The sequence below is a fragment of the Antechinus flavipes genome, chromosome 2, assembly GCF_016432865.1.
Source record: "Antechinus flavipes isolate AdamAnt ecotype Samford, QLD, Australia chromosome 2, AdamAnt_v2, whole genome shotgun sequence".
Lineage (NCBI taxonomy): Eukaryota > Metazoa > Chordata > Mammalia > Dasyuromorphia > Dasyuridae > Antechinus > Antechinus flavipes.
This window is the reverse complement of record NC_067399.1, coordinates 327,474,821-327,495,996: the sequence shown is the minus strand read 5'-3', so window position 1 is coordinate 327,495,996 and position 21,176 is coordinate 327,474,821. Positions and strand designations below refer to the sequence as shown.

The 21,176-nt window shown below is 32.5% G+C and overlaps 1 protein-coding gene across 1 annotated transcript in view; it reads left to right on the top strand.

The window, feature by feature from the left end:
* Nucleotides 1–21,176, top strand: part of SLC35F4 (solute carrier family 35 member F4) — a 265,371-nt gene that overhangs the window by 187,161 nt on the left and 57,034 nt on the right. The window contains exon 2 of the mRNA XM_051977734.1: nucleotides 19,983–20,171. Coding sequence (XP_051833694.1) covers nucleotides 19,983–20,171 — 189 coding nt within the window. The remainder of the gene's footprint in view (nucleotides 1–19,982; nucleotides 20,172–21,176) is intronic.

The window sequence follows — 21,176 nt, the reverse complement described above, 5'->3', positions numbered from 1 at the left end:
AATTATATGAAAAGATGTCCAGAAGCCATCAAAGACTAGACCAAGATTTACAATAGAAAAATTAGAGCAAACTGGTAAATGGAAGTCATGAAGCTAGAAGATGAAATCCAGTATAAGATCTCAACATTAATTCTGAATCTAGCTGGTGCTCTGAACAAGTTCACACAATAGCACAAGCTCTAGTCTAGGTAACTGAACTCAGATCCCAGTGAGACATATCCAGCAATAATATACAGGGGAATGTATGCTCAGTGTTCCTTGAACTATTGGTAGTCTCGGGAGGAGACATGGACAACTCAGAGCCTGTGCCCGGGAGACTAGCAATAATTTAGAGATGAGCATATTCTCCAACATTTAACTAGGATTTTTAAGACTACAATAGAAGACAGAATCAAGAGTTGCATATGAGAAGCAGAGAGATCAACCAATGCCACTGAATCACCAAGAGATTGAGGCAAAAAGCCATGAGATACAATAGGATTTGGAGCAAGCCCCACTATTCACATTAGCACAATGCCTAGTATGTAACAAGCACTATGAAAATATTATTATTATTATTGTTGTTGTTATTATTGTTATCCAGAAAAATAACAACATTGATATACAGACTATAAAGAAGATAAGACTAAAAAGCACCTACCTCAACCTATCTGAGAGTCTCAAAGAGCAATGATCTGAGCACAAAGTTCCAATGCAAGAACTAAGGATGAAAATATCAGTAAACAGAAGAAAATAATGACTATAATGGATAAATATTATAGGCTGAGATACCACTAGAAGAAGATTAATTTCACAACACTATAAGCAGAACTTAAAGGAAAAAAAAATTACTTGACCACAAGAAAGGTTGAAAGAAATAAAAAATAAAAAATGAAATTATAATAGGAAATTGGGTTCCAGGAGAAAAATTTAGAAGAAAAATAATATGAACTATTCGAACAAAACCAAAGATTGAAAAATAGAAGAAAACATAAATCATCTACTATTTAAAGTGACCTAGAAAACAGTAAAATAGAAGTAAGAATTATTGGTTTCTATAAAAAAAATAGCCAAATAAAAACTCTTAATGTCATATTTTTTAAAATCATGAAGAAAAACTCTCCAGGTCTATATGAACCAGAGGAAAAAATGAAAATAGAAATAATACACTAAATACTTATTGGAAAAAATCACCACAGTTAAAATATCCAGGAATGTTGTTATTGTTATTTATAGGATTCTGTAGTCATATCCTTGTATATAGGTCTATTTATATTAGTTACACATAAAATTGATTGATCAGGCATCATGTAGCTTGTATTTAATACTAGAATAAAATGATATTTGTAGACCAGTCCCTGGGTGTTAGAGTTCAAATGTTGGAGTTTGTTCTTCTCAGAGCGCAGCTGGTTTAGAGGCTTGGAGCCCTTCGGATGTCTCCAAATCCAAAGGTTCTGTCCTTCAGCCTCTGACTCTGCTTTCTTCTGCCTCCAACCAAGACAGAGATGGAAGGTCTCTCTTATCTCCTTCTGGGGAGCCCAGCCACCAACTTGCCGCGAGAGAGGGCTTCTGGCGTAGCTCCACTGAAATCCGTTAAAGTGTTCTCTGCACAAGAGTTGTTCCTCTCGAGTCCAGCGCGATCAACCAGCCAAGAGGAAAAAATGTATTCTGGAATGGCTGTCTCGCCTTATATGTGAACCTTCTGAGAGAATGGGATTATGGGTTTTCTCCCATAGTGCTCTCTGGCGCAAAGAGCTTTAAGGTGTGGACTCCCTTGAGTAAAGGTGGGAACACAAGCCTTGTCTTGATTAGTTCTACTTAGTACCTTGTTTCAGGTTCTGGCCAAAACAATTCTTGTAAGATTAGATCAACTCTAATTACTTAGCAGTTAGTAAGGATTCCAACACCTGGGCTAATCAAATTTTGGAGACAGTTTTCTTGATTTTTGGGGAAAGAACTAATCTAACATATATATTAAGGGTGTATATATATGTTGAGAAGAGATTCTATCACAAATGTCATAATCAAAATCCAGAACTTTTAAATCAAAGAAAATACAGTGGAAGATAGAAAGATTTTGATTTCGAAGAATCACACAAATCACAAAAATTTGTTGCTGTAACTGCAACGAAGTAGAGAAAATGTTGAAATAACATTCTAAAAAGGCAAAAGAGAAAGGTATGTAACCAAAGATAACTTACCAAGAAACTGGATATAATCTTAGAGAAGAAAAAAATGGATTTTTAATAGATTAGGAGATTTTCATGTACTCCTGATTTAAAAAAAAATTACTGAAATTAAGGAGAAACTTTGAAATGCAAATTCAGGAAGCAAAAGATACCAAAAAATCTGAGTAATTAGAAAAGAAAATCATAATGAAGAGCATATATTTTCATACAGGGAAAAGAGATATGCAAATCTTTAGAATCTAAATGTTTACAAAGAACACATTTTGTTAAATAAAACATGAAACATAGAGAAAGAGATGGGGGCAGGCATATTTTGATCTTCTCTATTTTGACTCTTATCTGGGTCAGATAAAGAAGGGTCAAGTTTATCTTTCAGAGTATTTGGTCTTTTTACCTATTAAATTTCAACTCCTCATAAAATTATACCCAGTTTTTCAAGGTAAGTTATTCTTATTTGTTATATATCTTTACTTTTTGCACTTTTGAATATTATATTCTAGCATTTTCTCTTTTCTATTGTAGTTAACAGCAAAGTTGTATGAGATTTTGATTGTGTCTTCTTGGTGCTCAAATTGTTTCTGTCTGCTTGCATAATATTTGCTTTGATTTGCAAGTTCTGAACTTTGACTACGATATTTGTGACATGCTACATCAGCCTCCTTTCTTATGTAGGTTATGCTAGCTCTTTCCCTGAAAGGCAAGAATGTTGTCCTCAAGACTTGGGGCTAAGTCTGAAGCTATCTTACCCCTGAAACAGCTTCCTGTTGGTTTCAGTTTACAGAGATATAACTTCCTGGTTAGGTTCTATTAGATTTGATAGAGACTCCATAGATGCCGTAAACACACTTAGCTCAGAGCCCAAAGTAGTCTTATTTCCTACCAGAAAGGGAAGAAATAATACTGGACTACATTTCCCAGAAACTCATGCCACAAGGTTTTGAATACTACTTCCTGCCTGCAGAGAGCCATCTCACATTAAATTGCTATATTATTTTCCTTGTATTTGTGAAAACCACATGTGTACATGGTGATCTCTACTAAGCTAAATTGTAAAATCCTTGATGACAAGATTATTTTCTATTTTATCTTTGCATCCCCAGTACCTAACATAATGCCTGGTACCTAGTCAGTACTTAAAAATACTATTGATTGCTTGGTTACTAGAAGACTTAGGTGGAGACCATGTTTTATTTGTATTCGTAGTTCCCTCTGGACCTAGCATAGAGTTCTAGACTCTAAGCACATCAACCTACTAAATTAAAAAGATTTTGTTGTATTCAATTAATTAATGATTTGTCGAGAACTGAGAAAGGACAATTACATTATTAGTAACTTTAGAGAAGGAAATTTTAATCTAATGAAGTCATAAACCAGACCGAAAGAAGTTTAGTAGAGAGAAAAGAGGAAGTAAAGGCACTGATTATAGACTTTCTCAGAATTTAGCTAAAAAATGGAGGAGAGATTTGGGATGGTAGCTTTCAGGGTTGGTTGAATCAAATGAGAAATGTTTAAAAAAGGAGGAAATAGCCACATGAGACTGAAGATTAGTGAAATAAGAGGAAAAAGGGAGAGGATTATCTGTTAAAGAAGATGGGACAGAATGGAATTATTTGGCCTTGTAGAAGGGTGTGCCTTAGGAAGGAGGACTATCTTCATGTGAGATGGGGTGAAAGAGAAAATAGTGAACAAGGGCATTTGGGACATGTGAAACAAGAGAGATGAGCAGGGAAGAATAGGAAGCTCTTAGTAAATAGCCTCATTTTTTTTCAATGAAAAATGAGATAAGATTTTCAGGTGAGAAAATTTGAGGAAGGGATGTCAGCTATGAAGAAGGATAAAAAGGTATAAGATAGCCAGCCATTGTAGTAAGTAGCATAGGGGATTATTGGGGAGGCACTGCCTTGTTGCAGTCAGGGCTCTGTTGAAATCATATAACAAATTCATATTGGATCCATACAGCATGGTTTTATGATATTCTTCAGCTTTTTTCAGTAGCATGTGAATAGGAACAAAGGCAATGAATAGTGAGAATGATCCAAGGGTTGAAGCATGATAAGGCATAATTGCCAATAAGATAAAGAAGCAAGGAACATGAATGTAGCAAATAGTATGGAATTGAAAGAATTGAGAGAGAAAAGGGAAAAAATATAGTCAGTCCAGGGGGATGGCACTGGACAAAAATGGGGGATGGAAGGATTGAGAGGCATTGTGAGAATGAAGAGCAGCTTTGGAGATTATAAAGGAAAAAATGAATAATAAAATATGACCAGATAAAGCAATTTAAGAGTTTGTGGACATGGAAGTGGGACTCAGGATCCAAGATATAACATATCTGCTCATAGCTAAAATGGAGTAGAGAAATGGAACATGAGAATGAGTAAATTGAAGAACTAGAAATTTAGAATGTTTGAGGGAATATCAACATGTATGATAAATTACCCTGATATAAGGAAGATGTTGGATGAGAGAGAAAAGATTGTGGGAGTCAATAGATAGTAACTATTAGAATGTTGATTAAATGATAAATATGGATTGAATGAACCTCAAAGGAGAATAGGTTACTGAATATCAATAGTAGAGACATATGGATGGTAGAGGGAGAGTCTGGAAGTGATAATGAGAAACAAGAAGTACTCTCATTCTACCATAACTGAATTAAAGATATGAATAAAATACATGGGTACTAGAAAAGAGCTAACAATGTCATCAGGAGAGAACTAAGTATGAGAAAAGATGGAAGAATTTAGGAAGGGAAATTTTTAAGATTAAAATTGGTTTAACCATGGAGCAATCATTTCAGAGATAACAGTGAAAGGGATGAATAGATCTAGATCTAGAAGGGCATGTAGGGGTAGAGAAGGGTTTTGTGTAAGAAAATGAGTTGTAGAGTGCCAAAATGTAATGTCTGGACTAGCTTTCTGGTGGGTCTTGGGACCAGCCTTTGTTTCAGCAGAATAATCATCATGAGAATAGTCAGGAATAAAGTCCAAAGTCTTTCTTGCCTCCTTCAGTCTCCCAGTCTGAACCATTCTGCTCCACAGTCTCTTCCAGCAGTGTGACTCATAGTCTGACTGACTGTTCCCACAGACATTCTATCATTGACTATCTTAGTGGTGGCTCTCCTGCCTCCTGCACTTTGGAAGAGACTGGCAGACTGCTGGAAGAAACTGGGGCCCTCTACATCAGGGGATAGAGAAAGGAGTTTTTTACACTGCCGTTTGGGATACCAAAAGAGGATATATGTATGCTAACCACTGAATTTAGGCTGATTAAAAGTGGCAGGAGAAAAGTATATTGAGAGATATAGATAATAAAATTGTTCAAGGTCCTCTATTGATTTCAGTTGGTTAGTAGGTGGTAATATGTGGTTGTGAGGCCCAGGAAGGCAAATAGAAAAACCAAAGACACTGCCTGGTGGAATCTGGGAAGGAGGAAGGAGGTAGCAATTCTAGATAGTTCTAATCTAGGAATAGGATCTGAAACATTAATCTTATTTGTAACATTATTATTGTATAGATGTTGTTTTGGGGGTTCTGCTTATTTCATTTTGTACTAGTTCATATGATTATTTTTATGTTTTTATGAATTCATTATTTCTTACATCACAGTAATATTCCATTTTATTCATATGCCAAAATTTGTTTAGACATTTTCCCATTGTTGAACATGGACTTTGCTGACAATTCTTTGTTCCTTAAAAAAGTGCTATTTTATTATTTGTGAAAAAATTCCTTTCACCATTAACCTGCTTGGGGATATATCCCTAGCAGTGAATCTAAGGATATAGAAATTTTATTCAATTTTTGACATACCTCCAAATTGCTTTCCAGAATGGTTGAGCAATTGACAATTCTACCACAATGCATCAGTGTAATCTATAGATTCTCCATGATTCCCTGTTTCTTATCTTTGAAATCTTGTCACTTTGCTGGGCAGAAAGTGAAGCTTTGGAGTTATTTGGATTTCATCTCTCTTGTTATTATTATTTCAGGACAATCTTTCATGTGGTTGTTAATATTTTGTAATTTTTCTTTTGAGAAATGTTTCTTTATATCCTTTAACCAATGGGAGAATAAATTTTGGTTTTATATAAAATATAATTTCCTAGATATCTTGGATATCATTTTTTTGGAGATAGTTAATATAAAGATATATTCTGAATTGATTACTTACCTTCTCATTCTAACTTTATTGATGTGAAAGTTTTAAAATTTAATATAATTGAAATTATTTCTTTTATCTTGTTGTTTTCTCAAGTGCTTTTTGGTTAAAATCTTTCTATCTTGCCTTAACTATGAAAAGTTACCTGATCTTTCTCTCTTTTAATTTTTTTTTTAATGGCGTGATCTTTATAGTCAGGCCATGTATCCATTTTGTGTTTAATGTGATACAAAATGATGATCTAACACTAATTTCTACAAAACTCCTTTACAATTCATCCAGCAGTTCTTATCAGTTGGGGAATTTTTTCTCAAGTAATTTATACTTTCAGGCTAATTGCCCCATAGATTATGATTTCTGGTCGTTTCTGATCCACCCTTATCTAACCTGTTCCATTAATTTGCTTTTCATTATAAGTTTTGATGATTACTTTTCACTATAATGTGAGGGCTGGAAACTATTTGCGTTTATGCTTATTTAAAAAATATCATCATTTCTCTCAAAACCTTCTATTTCTTTATGGCCTTCTCATCATTATTTTTACTTCCTCTTCAAAGGAATCTTGTTTCTATGCTTGTAATTCCCCAGCCTCTGATAGATGAGCCTTATCTTACCCAAATCAGGACTCCATTTCCCTGCCATCTTCATATCATGTTGTCAAATGATTACCTCCATTTCAGTTCTTTCTATTCATTATCTTTACCAATTAGAATATAGGCTCATTGGGAGGAAAACTATCTCTTGTTTACTTGTATTTGAATTCCCTATATATTCAATAATGTTTCTGGCATATTCCATCTTGTCTGAATATTCCTCAATATCCTTTGCTGTATCTTCATCCAAGTCATATCTGCTAAGTATGAGTATACTCCATAGCTCTTTCTTGGGCTCTCTCTTCTTTACATATTCCATTTCATTTGTGGTCTCATCAGCTTTGTTTGATTTAATTAGTTCTATACTCATGATTCTTATATATACTTATCTATCTCCAGTTTTAATCTCCAACTACCTGCTGGATATCTAAAACTAGATGTCTTAGAGATAATCTTAAACTCAACATGTCCTAAACTCAATTTATCATCTCTTTCCCTCTAAGCACTCTTCTCTTTGTATTTTTCCTGTTACTAATTACTAAGGCCATCATCTTCCCAGTCACTCATTCTTAACTCTTTCTTTCCCTCTCTCTTTCCTTTCTTCCCTCTCTCCCTCCCTCTCCCCTCACCTCTTCCCCTTCCTCCTTTCCTATGTCTCTGTCTCTTTCTCTCTGCCTTTCTGTCTCTCTCTTCTTTCTCTCCCCATTTCTGTCTGTTCTTTCTTTTTCTGTCCTTTCCCTTTTCCTCTTCCTTTTCCTCCTTTCCTCCTCCCCTCTCCAACAATATCCAATTATTATGATTATTTTTTATTTTACCACCTTTGAAAAATTTCTTATACAAATCTTCCTCTCATCTTTCATGGTCACCACCATAATGAAGGCCCTTTTCTTACACTTGGACTATTAGTATAGTCCATCTTCCTGATTTGTCTCTCATCAGTTTTTTCTATCATACATCTGTTAAAGTGACTGTCCTAAAGCACAGGTTTGCAATGTTAACCTACATTCATTAAACTCTAATGACATCTTATCATCTCCAGGGACAAATATGGCATTCAAAGACTTTCATAATCTCATTCTCTCCTATCATTCCAATCTTAGATTTTATATTCTTCCACACATTCTGCAATTTAGTGATGCTGTCCTTTTTGCTGGGAATTTTCATTAGATATCTCTCATGGCTGGAGTACTCTCTCTTTTCATCTCTGCTTTTCTGGCTTCCTTCAAGTCCAACTTAATAAATTACTTCCTTTTGCAAGAAGCCTTTCTCAATTCCCCTAAATGTTAGTAACTTCCCTCCATTAATTATCTCCAATTTATCTTCATAGTTGTTTTCAAGTTGTCTTCCCATTAGACTGAGAGCTTCTTGGGAGCAGGTACCATCTTTTTCTTATTTTTGTATTTCCATGATTAAGTACAGAGCCTGACACATAATAGGGATTTATTAAATACTTGCTGCTATTTAATTCCAAATGAATTTGGCTATTATTTATTCCAATTCTATAAAGTAAAGCTTTGTTTTAGTTTCATTGGTTAATACTAAATATGTGAATTAATTTTGTTAACACTGTAATTTTATTATATTATTCAGTCTAAACATAAGAAATAAAAATGCTTACAAGTAGTTTTATTTCTAAATTGAATATGTATAAATCTTAAATGTGCATTGAAGCTATACCTAAATATTTATGCATTTCCTAATTATTTTAATGAAACTTTCTTTTCTAGTTTTTCCCTGCCTTTTGTTATTTGCATTTAGAAATACCATTAATTTTTTTTTTAAATTAAAGCTTTTTATTTACAAAATATATGCATGGGTAATTTTTCAACATTGACCCTTGCAAAATCTTCTGTTCCAAATTTCCCCTTCTTTCCCCTAGATGGCAGGTAGTCCAATACATGTTAAATATGTTAAAATATCTGTTAAATATATATATATATACACACACATATATGTGTACATATATATATATATACACATAGTTATACAGTTATCTTGCTGCACAAGAAAAATTGGATCAAGAAGAAAAAAACTGAGAAAGAAAACAAAATGCAAGCAAACAACAACAGAAAGAATGAAAATGCTACATTGTGGTCTACACTCAGTTTCCACAGTTCTCCCTCTCTGTGTTGATGGCTCTCTTCATCACTGAACAATTGGAACTGGTTTGAATTATCTCATTGTTGAAGAAAGCCATGTTCATCAGAATTGATCATCATATAGTCTTGTTGCCATAATAATATTAATTTTTATAGGTTTCTTTGGTATTCTAATACTTTATTGAAATTATTATCTTAGTTTCTTTGGGGATTTTTTTGAGATTTTTCTAAGTAAAACACCATATCATTAGCAAATGAGGATAGCTTTTTTTTTTCTCTTTTTTTTGTCTAAGTTTATCCTTTTAGCTTATTTCTCTTCTCTTATTGCTACTGCTAAAGTTTCTAGAACATTTTAATTACTATTAAAGAAAATGCCATCTTTATGTTCACTAATATTTATTGTGATAAGTTCTAGTATTTTTGCAAATAATAGTAACTTCTAGTTATTAAAAGTAATATTAAAAGTGGAATCTTTTGTTTCTGTGATTTTTAGAGTTTTTAATGTTTTATTGTCAAAAGCTTTTTATGCACCTTTTGTTACATTTATGTTGTTTTTGTTTTTAATATATTTAGTCATGTGATTATTTTTCTATTTTTAAATCAACCTTACACTCTTAGTATCAATCTAACTTGGTCATAGTGAATACTTTTTGGACAAATTACATAGTTTCTTTCTTAGTATTCTTATTGTTTCATAATTTTTTAAAAATAATAATCTTTATCAATATTAATCTATGGTTCTCTTTTTTCTTGTTAAAATATTACATGGTATAGATTTTAGAACTATATTTTTCATATAAAAGAAATTTGGGAGACTTTTTCTTTTTAAAGAGTAATTTTTGGTTGTACATTTTTTAGCCATTCTTTAATATAATAGAATTCATCTGTAAATACTAGACCATCTAGATTTCTCCCTTTTTGGTAGGTTCTTCCTAATTGCTTCAATCTTATATTAAGATTTCTATGTAAGATTTTCTTAATTTAAGTGTTTTTCATTTTTGTAGACAATCCTTAATTTCTTTTAAATTCTCAAATTTACTAGCATGTAATTGTGCCTAGTATATTCTGATAATTTTATTTTGACATTTCTTTTCCTTGGGGGAGAATAAGTTACCTAAAATTTTATTAATTTTGTTAGTCTTTTTAAAGAATTAGATTTTAATTTTGTAGTTCAAGGCTATAGTGTTTGTTTTTCATCTTATCTATTTCTTCTTTAATTTTCAAATTTTCACCTTTTCTGTTTTTTATTTATTTACTGATTTTCTAATCACAAATTGAGTTCATTATCTTTTCATTTTCTATTTTGCAAATGTATGTTTTCGAGATAATTTTTTTTGAGCACTACTTTATTCATATTCCAGAAATTTTGGTATGTTGTCTCATTGTTATAATTTCCTTGCATTGTAATTATTTCTATGATTTGTCCTTTGACCTACTTGTCATCCAGGATATTATTATTAAGTTTACTTTTAGGTGTGTATCTTTTACTTATGTTTTCTTTCCCAATTATTATTTGATTTAATTATAAATTTAATTGATTATTTAAAGTTTTATTTATTAAAAGTATTAATTTTATTTTATATAAATATAATAAAATAACCAAACACAAATTATAGTTTATAATAAACATTCTAATACATTATAATTTTTAGTATTTGTTTAATGTTTAAATATATTTATATTGAAAATATGCTAAATTTAAATAAATTATTAATGTAAATTAAATTATTTATTTAATTTAATTAGAAATTATTCTATATTGCATTGTGATCTATAAATTGCACATTTAGTTCAGTGTCTGGATCATAATAAGAGCTACATAAATATTAGCTATTATTATTTTATATTTCTGGACATTTTACTTTCATAAATTTTTGTTTCCTTGTATATGGTCTTTTAAGAACCAAAGTAGCATATTTATATCTATATCTATTTATTTTCCTAATTACATGCAAAGATACTTTTCAACATTCATGTTTGTGAGATTTTGAGTTCCAAATTTTTCTCCCTTATTCCCTTCTTTCCCCCTTCCCCAAAAGACCAACCAATCTGATATAGGTTACACATGTATCATTATGTTAACTGAAATATTTACACATACATAATTTTTCTTTAATAGTCTCATTTAGGAGATTCCTTAGGTCTCTCATCTCTAAGTTCTCTAACATTTTATTTGGTTTGTTATTTTCTTTTTAAAAAATCTTTTTCTTTGGTAATGTTTGATATTATGATATGATATAGATATCAAATATGATAGAGAAATCAATGAAATAATAGGAGCTGACTAAAATCATTAGAAAGTAAAATTTTGATAAGCTTATGTCTTATAATTATTGTTACTGTCTGTATCCTTTTACAACTCAATTAACTTTACAAATTTGAATCTTAGTACATTTGGTACATAAAGACTTGGTGTTGCTAATTTTTCATTGTTTATTGTACCTTTAAGCATAATTAAGTTACTGTTTTCTCTTGATATTGCGAATTTTTTTTTTTATGGCTTTGCCTGATAGCAAAATTTTTTTCTCTTCTTTGCTGAATCTCCTGAGACCTTTCATTGTTCCAACCTTTCATTTTCATTATTTGTATGTCCTTATTTAGTCGATTTTGTTTCATTATCTCATTTTAATTCTACATATGTCTTTGCTTTTTAGATATATTTTTTGCATACAAAGTTCAGATGACTTTGCTTTCTTATCCCTTCTGTAGCTTTGTCTTTTTTGATTTCTTAATTTATTTAAATTTAGAATTATAATGTTTACATCTGTATTTTCCTCAATTTACCTCATTTGTATTGATTTTTTAAAATGCTCTTTTCTTTTAAATCAATATTTTGTTTCTATGATTAGTTTTACTTTACTACTTTGGTGCTAATCTAGTCCCCTAGACTGTGTCCTGTCTTTCTACTCCCTTTTGACTATCTTATATAAAATTCCTTTAATTTCCTTAGTCTAATATTTTATTTTATTTATTAATTTAGCTTTTTATCCCTCTTTTCCCATAACTTTTCCACCCAGTTAATTTCAATATGCCCCCTTTCTTTAACTTTTTATTTTTAATAACTTAAAAATTGCTTTCTGTCCAAGTTTTCCTTTGCTTTCTCTTTCTCATTATTAGTCTTCTCTTTAATTTTTTATGTTTTATTATATGGTTAATTATTTTGTTATTATATTTCCCCAATTACATTTTAAAATAATTTTTACATTAAAGAAACCTTTGAGTTCTAGATTCTCTCCTTTTCCCTACCCCTAACCCCCATTAAGAAAGCACATGTAAAGTTATATAAAACATTTCCATAAAGTCATGTTATGAAAAAAAACCAAACATAGCATAGATCTCCCCATATACACACACCAAAAAAAAATATATATATATACACATACATATATACTCTCAAGAAAAATAAAGTGAGAGAGAGAGAAAGAGAGAGACAGAGAGAGACAGAGAGAGAGAGAGACACACAGAGAGAGAGAGAGAGAGAGAGAGAGAGAGAGAGAGAGAGAGAGAGAGAGAGAGAGAGAGAGAGAGAGAGAGAGAGAGAGAGAGAGAGAGATTGAGATTCAGACCCAATCAGTTTTTCTCTGGGTAAGGATAGGATTTTTCATCATAAATCCTTCATAATAGTTGTGGATCATTGTGTTGCTGAGAATAGCAAAATCACTCACAGCTGATCATCCCACAACATTGCTACTACTTTATACACATTACATTTGACTTTGCTTGAGTTCACAGAGGGCTTTGCAGGTTTTTCTGAGGGCATCCTGTTCATTGTTTCCCATAAAACAATAATATTCCCTCATAATCTTATCTTCCCTTTTAATCTATTCTGAATTTTCTTTTTACTTTCTTTCTGTTGTTCCTTGATGTCTGAGGATTTGGTAGTATTCCTTCTCATCCTTTCACTTCCCTGTGCTTTATCTTTGAAGTTTTACTCATTATTTCTTTTATTTTTTAGTATTTTTTTCTGTTGTTTTATCCATTTGTGATTCAGGTTTGTATTTAGACTCTTTTTCTTATGCTCCCTAAGACTCACACTTGGGCTTCTCCGTCTCCTCCAAGACCAGACTCCCAGGGTTGATCTGCTGAGTGATCTCAATTGACTCAAATTGGGGTCCATAGGGATCAGCAGGACTGAGTCTCCTGAATATTGTCCAGGTGGTTTTCCAGTAGGGTTTTTTTTTTTTTTTTAAGGCCTGATGTACTACTTTTTTCTGGCCTATGATTCTGAGAACCACGAAGGGCACATTTTTGATCCTTTCAATTCCCTCCACTTCCTTTCTTCCTTTCTTTCATGAGGCTGAACAAAACCACTTCCATTTTCTTCATGATAAGCAAGGAGGTCTCAACAGAAGCACTGCAGAGGGGCACCTGGGCCCCCATTCACAAACCTGTAAGCTTGCTTGTGTTTGTTGTGATGGACAGATGAGAACAGGGTATGAGAATATTGGGAGCTATAATTCTTGAGTAAATGTGAGGATTTTACATTGGATAGTGAAGTTTTCTTATTATCTAATATTATCACTTGTGATTATATTATACCAAATGTATATTGCCCTTCTTTTGAGATTTTCAGGCTAAAGATATTTATGGAAAATGACCACTTCTCATTTGCTAGCCACATAATCTGACTTGATTTATTATTCAATGTTTTCCTGGGATTCCATCACTTTATAGCAGAACTTCAGACCAGAAGTTGAAGTTTCTGAAGGACTTAATTATCTTTTCATTTCTTTTTCCTCACTGAGATTTTCTGAAATGAATTCATAACTAGGCAGCAGGAAACTGGTTTGACCTAGCTGCTAGCCATCCTAGAGTAACAGGATTTGTAAGAGCAAATGAAGAGGGATATAGGTGTTTATTCCTAGTTACCAAAGGAATCTGAAGGGTGAGCAGCTTTTGTGTCTCTCTTACAAGTGTCTAATTATCTAGTAAGTGGTTTTGCATAGAAAGTAGATATGAGCATTCTGATTATCAGGAATATGTGCCTCAATCTATCCTTATCTGGAGTCTCTTACAGGACAAAAGCATTGCATAATACATACTAGATGGCCAAATCAGGCCTTTTCCTATGGAAGAGTCAGCTCAGATGAATAAAATGAAAACCTTAACACTAAATTTCCTATAATCCTGTACAGGTGACCATGTTCACAACTCAGATTGTGCATTGATGGTATCATCTGAGAACTATATAGTCAGCTGCTATGAATAAAACCTCTGTAACCAACCACCTCTCAACTCTTTGATCCCCAGTATTGGTCATGAGACAGTCCCATGTTATTTTTTGTACTTTCTTTCTGTAAAGTTGCTATTGTCAAATGAAATGAAGTTAGAAGAGACTTTAGATTTTATTTATTAGAGTTCCCTCACTGTACATTTGAGTTAACAAAGTGATTTGTCTAAGGCCACAAAAATAGTAAATAATAGAGAGAATATGAATTTCAGGTTCATTAATCCCCAAATGGTTACTTTTTCTATTTAGTAAGAGTTTCATATAGTATTTTTAAAGTTTTCTAGGTGAAGGGATTGAACATTTATTTATTGATACCTACTATGTGTCAGGCACTATGCTAAGCTCCTAACAAATATTACTTAGTTTATCCTCTCAACAACCTTGTGAATTAGGTTTTATCATTATCCCCATTTTATATATGTTATCTCATTTGATTCTCATTTGCTGCCATTTTGCAAATGTAACAGATACAGGCTGAGAGAGTTCATGTGACTTGCCCAGCATCACAGCTAAGTAAGTATTGGAGTCAGGATTGGAACTCAAGTCCTCAACTCCAAGTTCAACACACAGTAGATACCCTGTGATAGATAGCTGCCACTTAGTAACAAAGTGATATTTGGCAAATTATTTTATTTCTTAAAATTCCAATTACTTCATAGTTAAAAATAAGAATAATTATACTTGGCTTGTCATATACATATATCCAACACTTAAATTGTTCTTGCAGAATTTAAAAAACTTATTCTACTTATCCATGAATGGCCAATGAAAAATTCAGTCTTTAAAGTTCTGCATTTTTGAAAAAAGACTGTTAGCAAACTGTTGGTTTGGCCAGCTTGTGATCATTAAAATGTTGTGATGTTTTTCTGGGTCAGTCTGTAGCCCAAGTGCTTTTAATTTTTATGTGTGACATTTCATTGGATTAAGTTGGAGGGAAGAGTTAAATATATTGTAATATAAATATACAAAGCAAGTATTCTCAAAAAAGTAGATTCTTTTCTACATGGAAATATATTTTTGTTGAAGTCTAATATTAGATTTCCAAAGAATTACTATTTTAAACGGACCCTGGTATATACAGAGATAGTGAATTTCTAATTGTGCTTCTCTTTATTGTGATGATGATGGTGCTGAAGATGAAGTTAATGATGATAGTGATAATGAAGATGATGGTGCTAGTTCTGGCTTAAACATAATAAAGTCAGGATAAAAACAGACTTATTTCAAATACAAAGAATAGGATACATTGACCTGCTTATAGTAGTTTAAAACATGTAAGCCAAGTTGCCTGGAGCTTCACATTTTCATTCAGCATTGCTTGCTGCTTTGTTTCTTACTTGACACGATGACAGTGAAACTGAGGCTCAAGCCTGATTTTAGCAGGTCACTGATTTCTTGATAGCTGCACATTTCCAGAGCACTTTTTCTCTGCCTTGTGTTGCTGTGGGGATGGCTGACTAATTTGCAGTCTGAAATCTTGGCTTCATATCTAAATATATATATTTTTAATTTTAGAGTAGCATAATTGCCAGTATTTGTTTTTATATGACTGTCAAAATGATGAGAAAAGCATTTATTGAGGCATTGCTTATGTATTTACTCTCTGCCAATCTGAAGACATAATAGAAAAATGAATATTTTTTTAAAAAAAATTATTGCCTCATTTAGGAAATGGATTAACTTAAAAGCTTCTAGGCTTTAGGATGTAATCCAAATTCTTTTCCCTTTGTGAGAGAGGTGGTGGCTGGAAGCCAGATTATTATGGAGGTACAAACAGACTTTTATCTTAACGCTACCCACACACTTCAAAATGCGCCCTATGCCCTCTAATAATAAATCTTTTGTGTTAGTTTTAGAATGTTTTTCCTACTCTGGCGTTTCTGGATAACAAGAAATACTGGTAGACCAGAGTATTTGCCTTTAGATAAATTTTGAGGATCACACAAAATCTTCAATGACAGAGGAAAACCTAGTAACAAATATATTTTTTAAAATGAACTCCTAGGTCTAGTACCAGAGCAAGAATCAGGGATGAAAATGATTTAATGATTAGTCATTCAATAAATATTCATTGAGTATACACTATTAATAGAGTACTAGGCTAAGGTATCGTGGAGGGATTTAAAGGAAATAAGATAGAATCATTAACTTTGGAGAGTGCCCAATGTCTTTGGGGGAAAACATGTGCTCATCAAGAATTACATATGAATTCAATGAAATTTAATTTAACTTATGAAACTATTGTGGGCTATGTATTTAGTGTGATGCCAGGGTTTAAATGCAATATGGGTATGTTGGTCTATGGAGGATCATCAGTTGAAGCCTGAGTAGATATTCCCAGCCATACATTTAAGTATGTAAAGATACTCTACATCTGCCTTTATGTTTTGATGTAGAAACTTGGGCACAATTAATTGCTAGCCATGATAACTTAGGAGTTACTATGATGTAGCAAGGAAATGTCTTCTAATTTACTGTATGGTCAGAAGATTTTATGACTCAGGGGTTCATACAAAAAAGACAACGTGTCCATCTTCCTTTCTCTCTTTATCTTTTCCCTTTGTGGCCACAAGAAGGTAGGATTATATTTTGCTGCCTCAAAGAGCAAGGTAGGGGAAGAATGGCTTTCCTGTCTCCTATTTGGCTATCAAAACTGTGATGACATGGTTATGTATTTCTCTGGTGGTTGTTTTTCCTCTGATTTTAGACAAACAAATGTTCTAATATAGTTATATTCAGAAAGCAATTATTTGAATTCAGGTAATCCAGAGATTGCCAAGTGGCTAGAGAGAGTAGCAATAGCCACAGGAATTGGCAATCCTGAGATGGATGTGTTGAGTCAGCAATTTTGTGGGAATTTCAAGATCTGGAGAGTTTGAAGAGCAATAGCTGGAACCTTCCCTTCCTAGCACTTGACCATAAATGGAAGAAGGAGAGTATTAGCAGCAGTTGAGTGGTATATTCCAGCAGACATTTCAACAATGGTCTCAGAAATGGATAAACCCATCTAGCAGAGTTGTCATACTTTGCAAACACCCATTCCAGTAAAACAACTCATCTAATGCCAATACAACACTCTCCAACAAACTTCATGAGGACTCCACAAAGAGGATAAAGGACTTTCAGGACCAGGGGTTGGGCAACACATCTTTGATTTGCATGTTCCTTGTCCATGTGCTGTGCTTTCACTGTATTTTTAACTTTAAAGACCATTCCCCTTGGTTATCTTTTAAAAGCAAGAAGAGAGTGTTCACCTATTTTTTTTTTCTGGGGATTAAAAAAAAAACTACTGTTCATACTATACTGTATCAGTAATTCCTTTTCTAAAGCTAATGGAATCAAGTGGTTGGTTAATAGTGGCAATTAGGCTAGTGAAGACTTTGGAGTGATATTATTAAGAACTTTAGTCCTTCAAGGTTACCCTATGAACTCTGAGGAAAGTAAAAGTCAACTGCCCTCCGAGGATCCCAAACAGTGAGTATAAATTCAGTTGAGGTGAGCCCCAAAGAGTGCTAAATTGTTATCCTCATGAAGAATTCAAGTAAGGGAATGACACTTGTACAAGATATCTATAATATGAAATAATATATGTTCATCAAGGCATTTGCCTATTTTATGGAATTCAATCAAATAGAGAGCTTTCTTAAGAAAGTGAGGTTTTTCTAGGAAAAAAAAAACTATTCAAATGCTTGTCCTCGTGATTTGATTAGTCCAGAGGAATAGATGCATTAAAAGCTCAGCCTATATTCCTTAGACTTGGCAGAATTTCCTCCGACTTACAGAATGTTTTTTTGATCCAGAGTTTCTGCCTGGCAAATACAGAAGTAGAAGGGGATGAAATTTATTCTTAGAAACTAGATAATTTTAACTTTATTGAAATGATTATTTCATTTTGTTTTGTGGTCCACAAGATTTCATTGAATTCTAATTCAAAATCTGAATAACAGGACTATCTTGAGCTTGGTCCGGTACAGAATAATGAACAAAGACTGAATCAGTAATAAGCATATTATGTTTAGGGTACAGGGAGAGATTACTTTCACTGGATTGAAAGGTTCTTGTTAGAGAGTAGTGGAAGGTAGATTTGTATAGAAAAGATAGGATTATACAATGGCGGATCTTTGAAACAAGGTTGAGTTTTGACATCATACTATACTTTTCCTAACTTAAAAAAATGCACTCTATCAAAATACATGCGCACCATAGTGCAAAAAGAAAATCAAGCCCACATCATCATAAGGTTCTCATCACTTCTTGCTATCCACTGAATGCCTCTTAATTGGTACCCTTCCCTTGAGCCACACTTATTAAAGCGATTTTAAAAATAAAAAATCTGACCATGTTAATTCTTTTTTTATTTACTAAATAAATCTCAATAGCTCCTTATTAAGTTCAGTATAAGATATAATGATGTATTTGACTTTTAAAGCCCTTTACAATCTGGACCCAATTTATCATGCCAGTCTTATTATGCTTTATTAATTTTCTTGCATTCTCTGGTCCTACTAATTTGGTTTTTTTGTTCCTTACACTTGACTTTCCATTTCACATCTCCTAGTCTTTGAACTCCCTCTTTACTTCTACCTCTTACAATCTCTTATTTTATTCAAAACTCTGCTCAGTTGTCATCTTTTGCATGAAGCCTATTCTACAGTATTTCTAAAACTGCTAGTTCCCTGATCCAATTATCTTATATTTACATTTTATATATTTTCTATGTATTTATGTGTGTACATATTACCTTCTCTTTCCCATGATAATGTAAATTCTTAGATGACAGGACATGTTTTATTTTTGTCTTTCTGTCCTCAATGCCTAGTGTGGTCCCTGGTGCAAAGAAAGGGTTTACTAAATATTAATTGATAGAATGATTAATTAAAGAAATCTCTGTCCTTTTTGCTAGACTCCACTGTTCATCAGGTGAAAGACCAGTACATGTAGATGACTGTGAATTATTGCCTGCTTTTGGAGAGTATTACAATAGAATGTAGTCTTAGAAAGATTATTCTGGCAATGATATGCAAAAAGTCTTGGCAGGGAAGAAACTGGAAGCATACCAGACAGGGAACAATGGCTGGCCTTGAAAATAAAGGATAAGTATGAGGTATAATTTGTATCTTCATAATAAGCACAATTTGTCTTTTTTTATAGGGCCAAGATAAACCTTTTGAATCTATATCATTATATCAACAATAAATGTAGTTGATAACAGAGGTACTGACACAAATATCATTATGTATTCTAGATAATTGATGGAATTTTTTGGGGAGAGAGGATGTGTAGTAATCTCATTGGCATAATGACCTAATTTTGTTTTGTGATCTCATTGGTATAGGAAGTTTCCAGTGAGGAAACTCCCTTTACCAATTCATACTTTTAACTGTTCTGTAACATATTCTTAGAGAGTTGACTAATTACATAAAAGGTTTAATGTTTTGCCTAGGCTCATACCAAGTATGTGTCAGAGGAAGTACTTTAATCAATATCATTCTTACTCCAAGACTAGCCATTTACACATACCTGTATTCTGGCTTAAGGATCTCCTACCTTGTAAAAATTAATGCTTTCTTCTTAGGATTCTATTATAAAACTGTAGTTATCATGGCCATGTCACTTTTTTTGAATGTGATATCAATATGAATTTCACTGTTGAGTTAAAAAACTGTTCTAGCTTTTTCCTCTAGAAAATTCTCAAACTGATAACAACAACAACAAAACTCTTTCTTCTCAGGTACCAGTAGATCATCTGTCATTCGATGCAAACCAGGAGCCAACTGCCCCAATTCGCATAGTAGTATTATTAGGCAGCTGTCCCCTTTGTCTGGTGCTGAAGATTCTGCAGCCCCCATTCTTGAACTCCAGAATCGAAATTCCTCTGGAGTTTGTGGACACAGCAGAGGAGAAAGACAGAATAGATCAGGTAGGCATATCAATTGCTTTTAAGATGTCAATGCTCTTTGTGACAAATGTTCTTATTTATCTGTTTGTGAAGGATGTCACCCTGTATGCAGAATGTGGAAGAGTTAACATGTTCTCTTTTGAATAATCAAATAACATAGGAATATTTGGGAGATAAGAGGCAGAGAAAGAAGGGAAGTCTAATGAACATTTTCTAATAGTTGATAAAGTAGACAATGGCACAGAAAAATCGTAAAGAAGATTAAAAATACAGATACCTAACAAATCTTAGCAAAAATTATTTCCCCCATCTTCAGGGGGACTCAACTCCTTTAATATTTTGAGCAATGGCATAAGCATATCACATTCTTGGTTCTTAGTAAGGTAATTTTGTTAAAATTATTTTTTATATTTATTATGTTTTTTATTTAATATATTTATTAATGACACAGACATATTACTATTAAATATTAATAAATATATTTAATTATTATATAATTATATTTTGTTAAAAATAATTAAAGAAATCTCAAGGAATCCATTGGAAATTGTTGTTCTTTATTTGGATTTCATTAACATCTGTATAGATGCAGAAATTAATCACAATACATTAGGCTATTGTTGTTGGGATATGAGCAGGGGAAACCAGGGTAAAGAAGATAAGAATAAGAAGGCAGTATTTTCATATATGTTATATTACCCTATGCTGAGCTTTCATAACATGGAGTCAGAGTTCAAATCCTGCTTTATATAACTCTGTGGCAAGGAATAAACCATATTTAACTTCATAAAACCTCAGTTTCCTCTTTAACATACTGGAGATAATAAAGATAATACTTCCTAAACCCAAGAAGTTGTTAGAAAAACAATTAGCATATATTTAAAGTGCTATATTAATATGAATATCCATAATTATTCATTAGTTCTAGTTCCTATTTTTATCCTATTTATTATTTATCCTGTTTATTTATTATTATATAATAATATCCTATTATTATTTATATAATCCTATATTTATATTTATAGA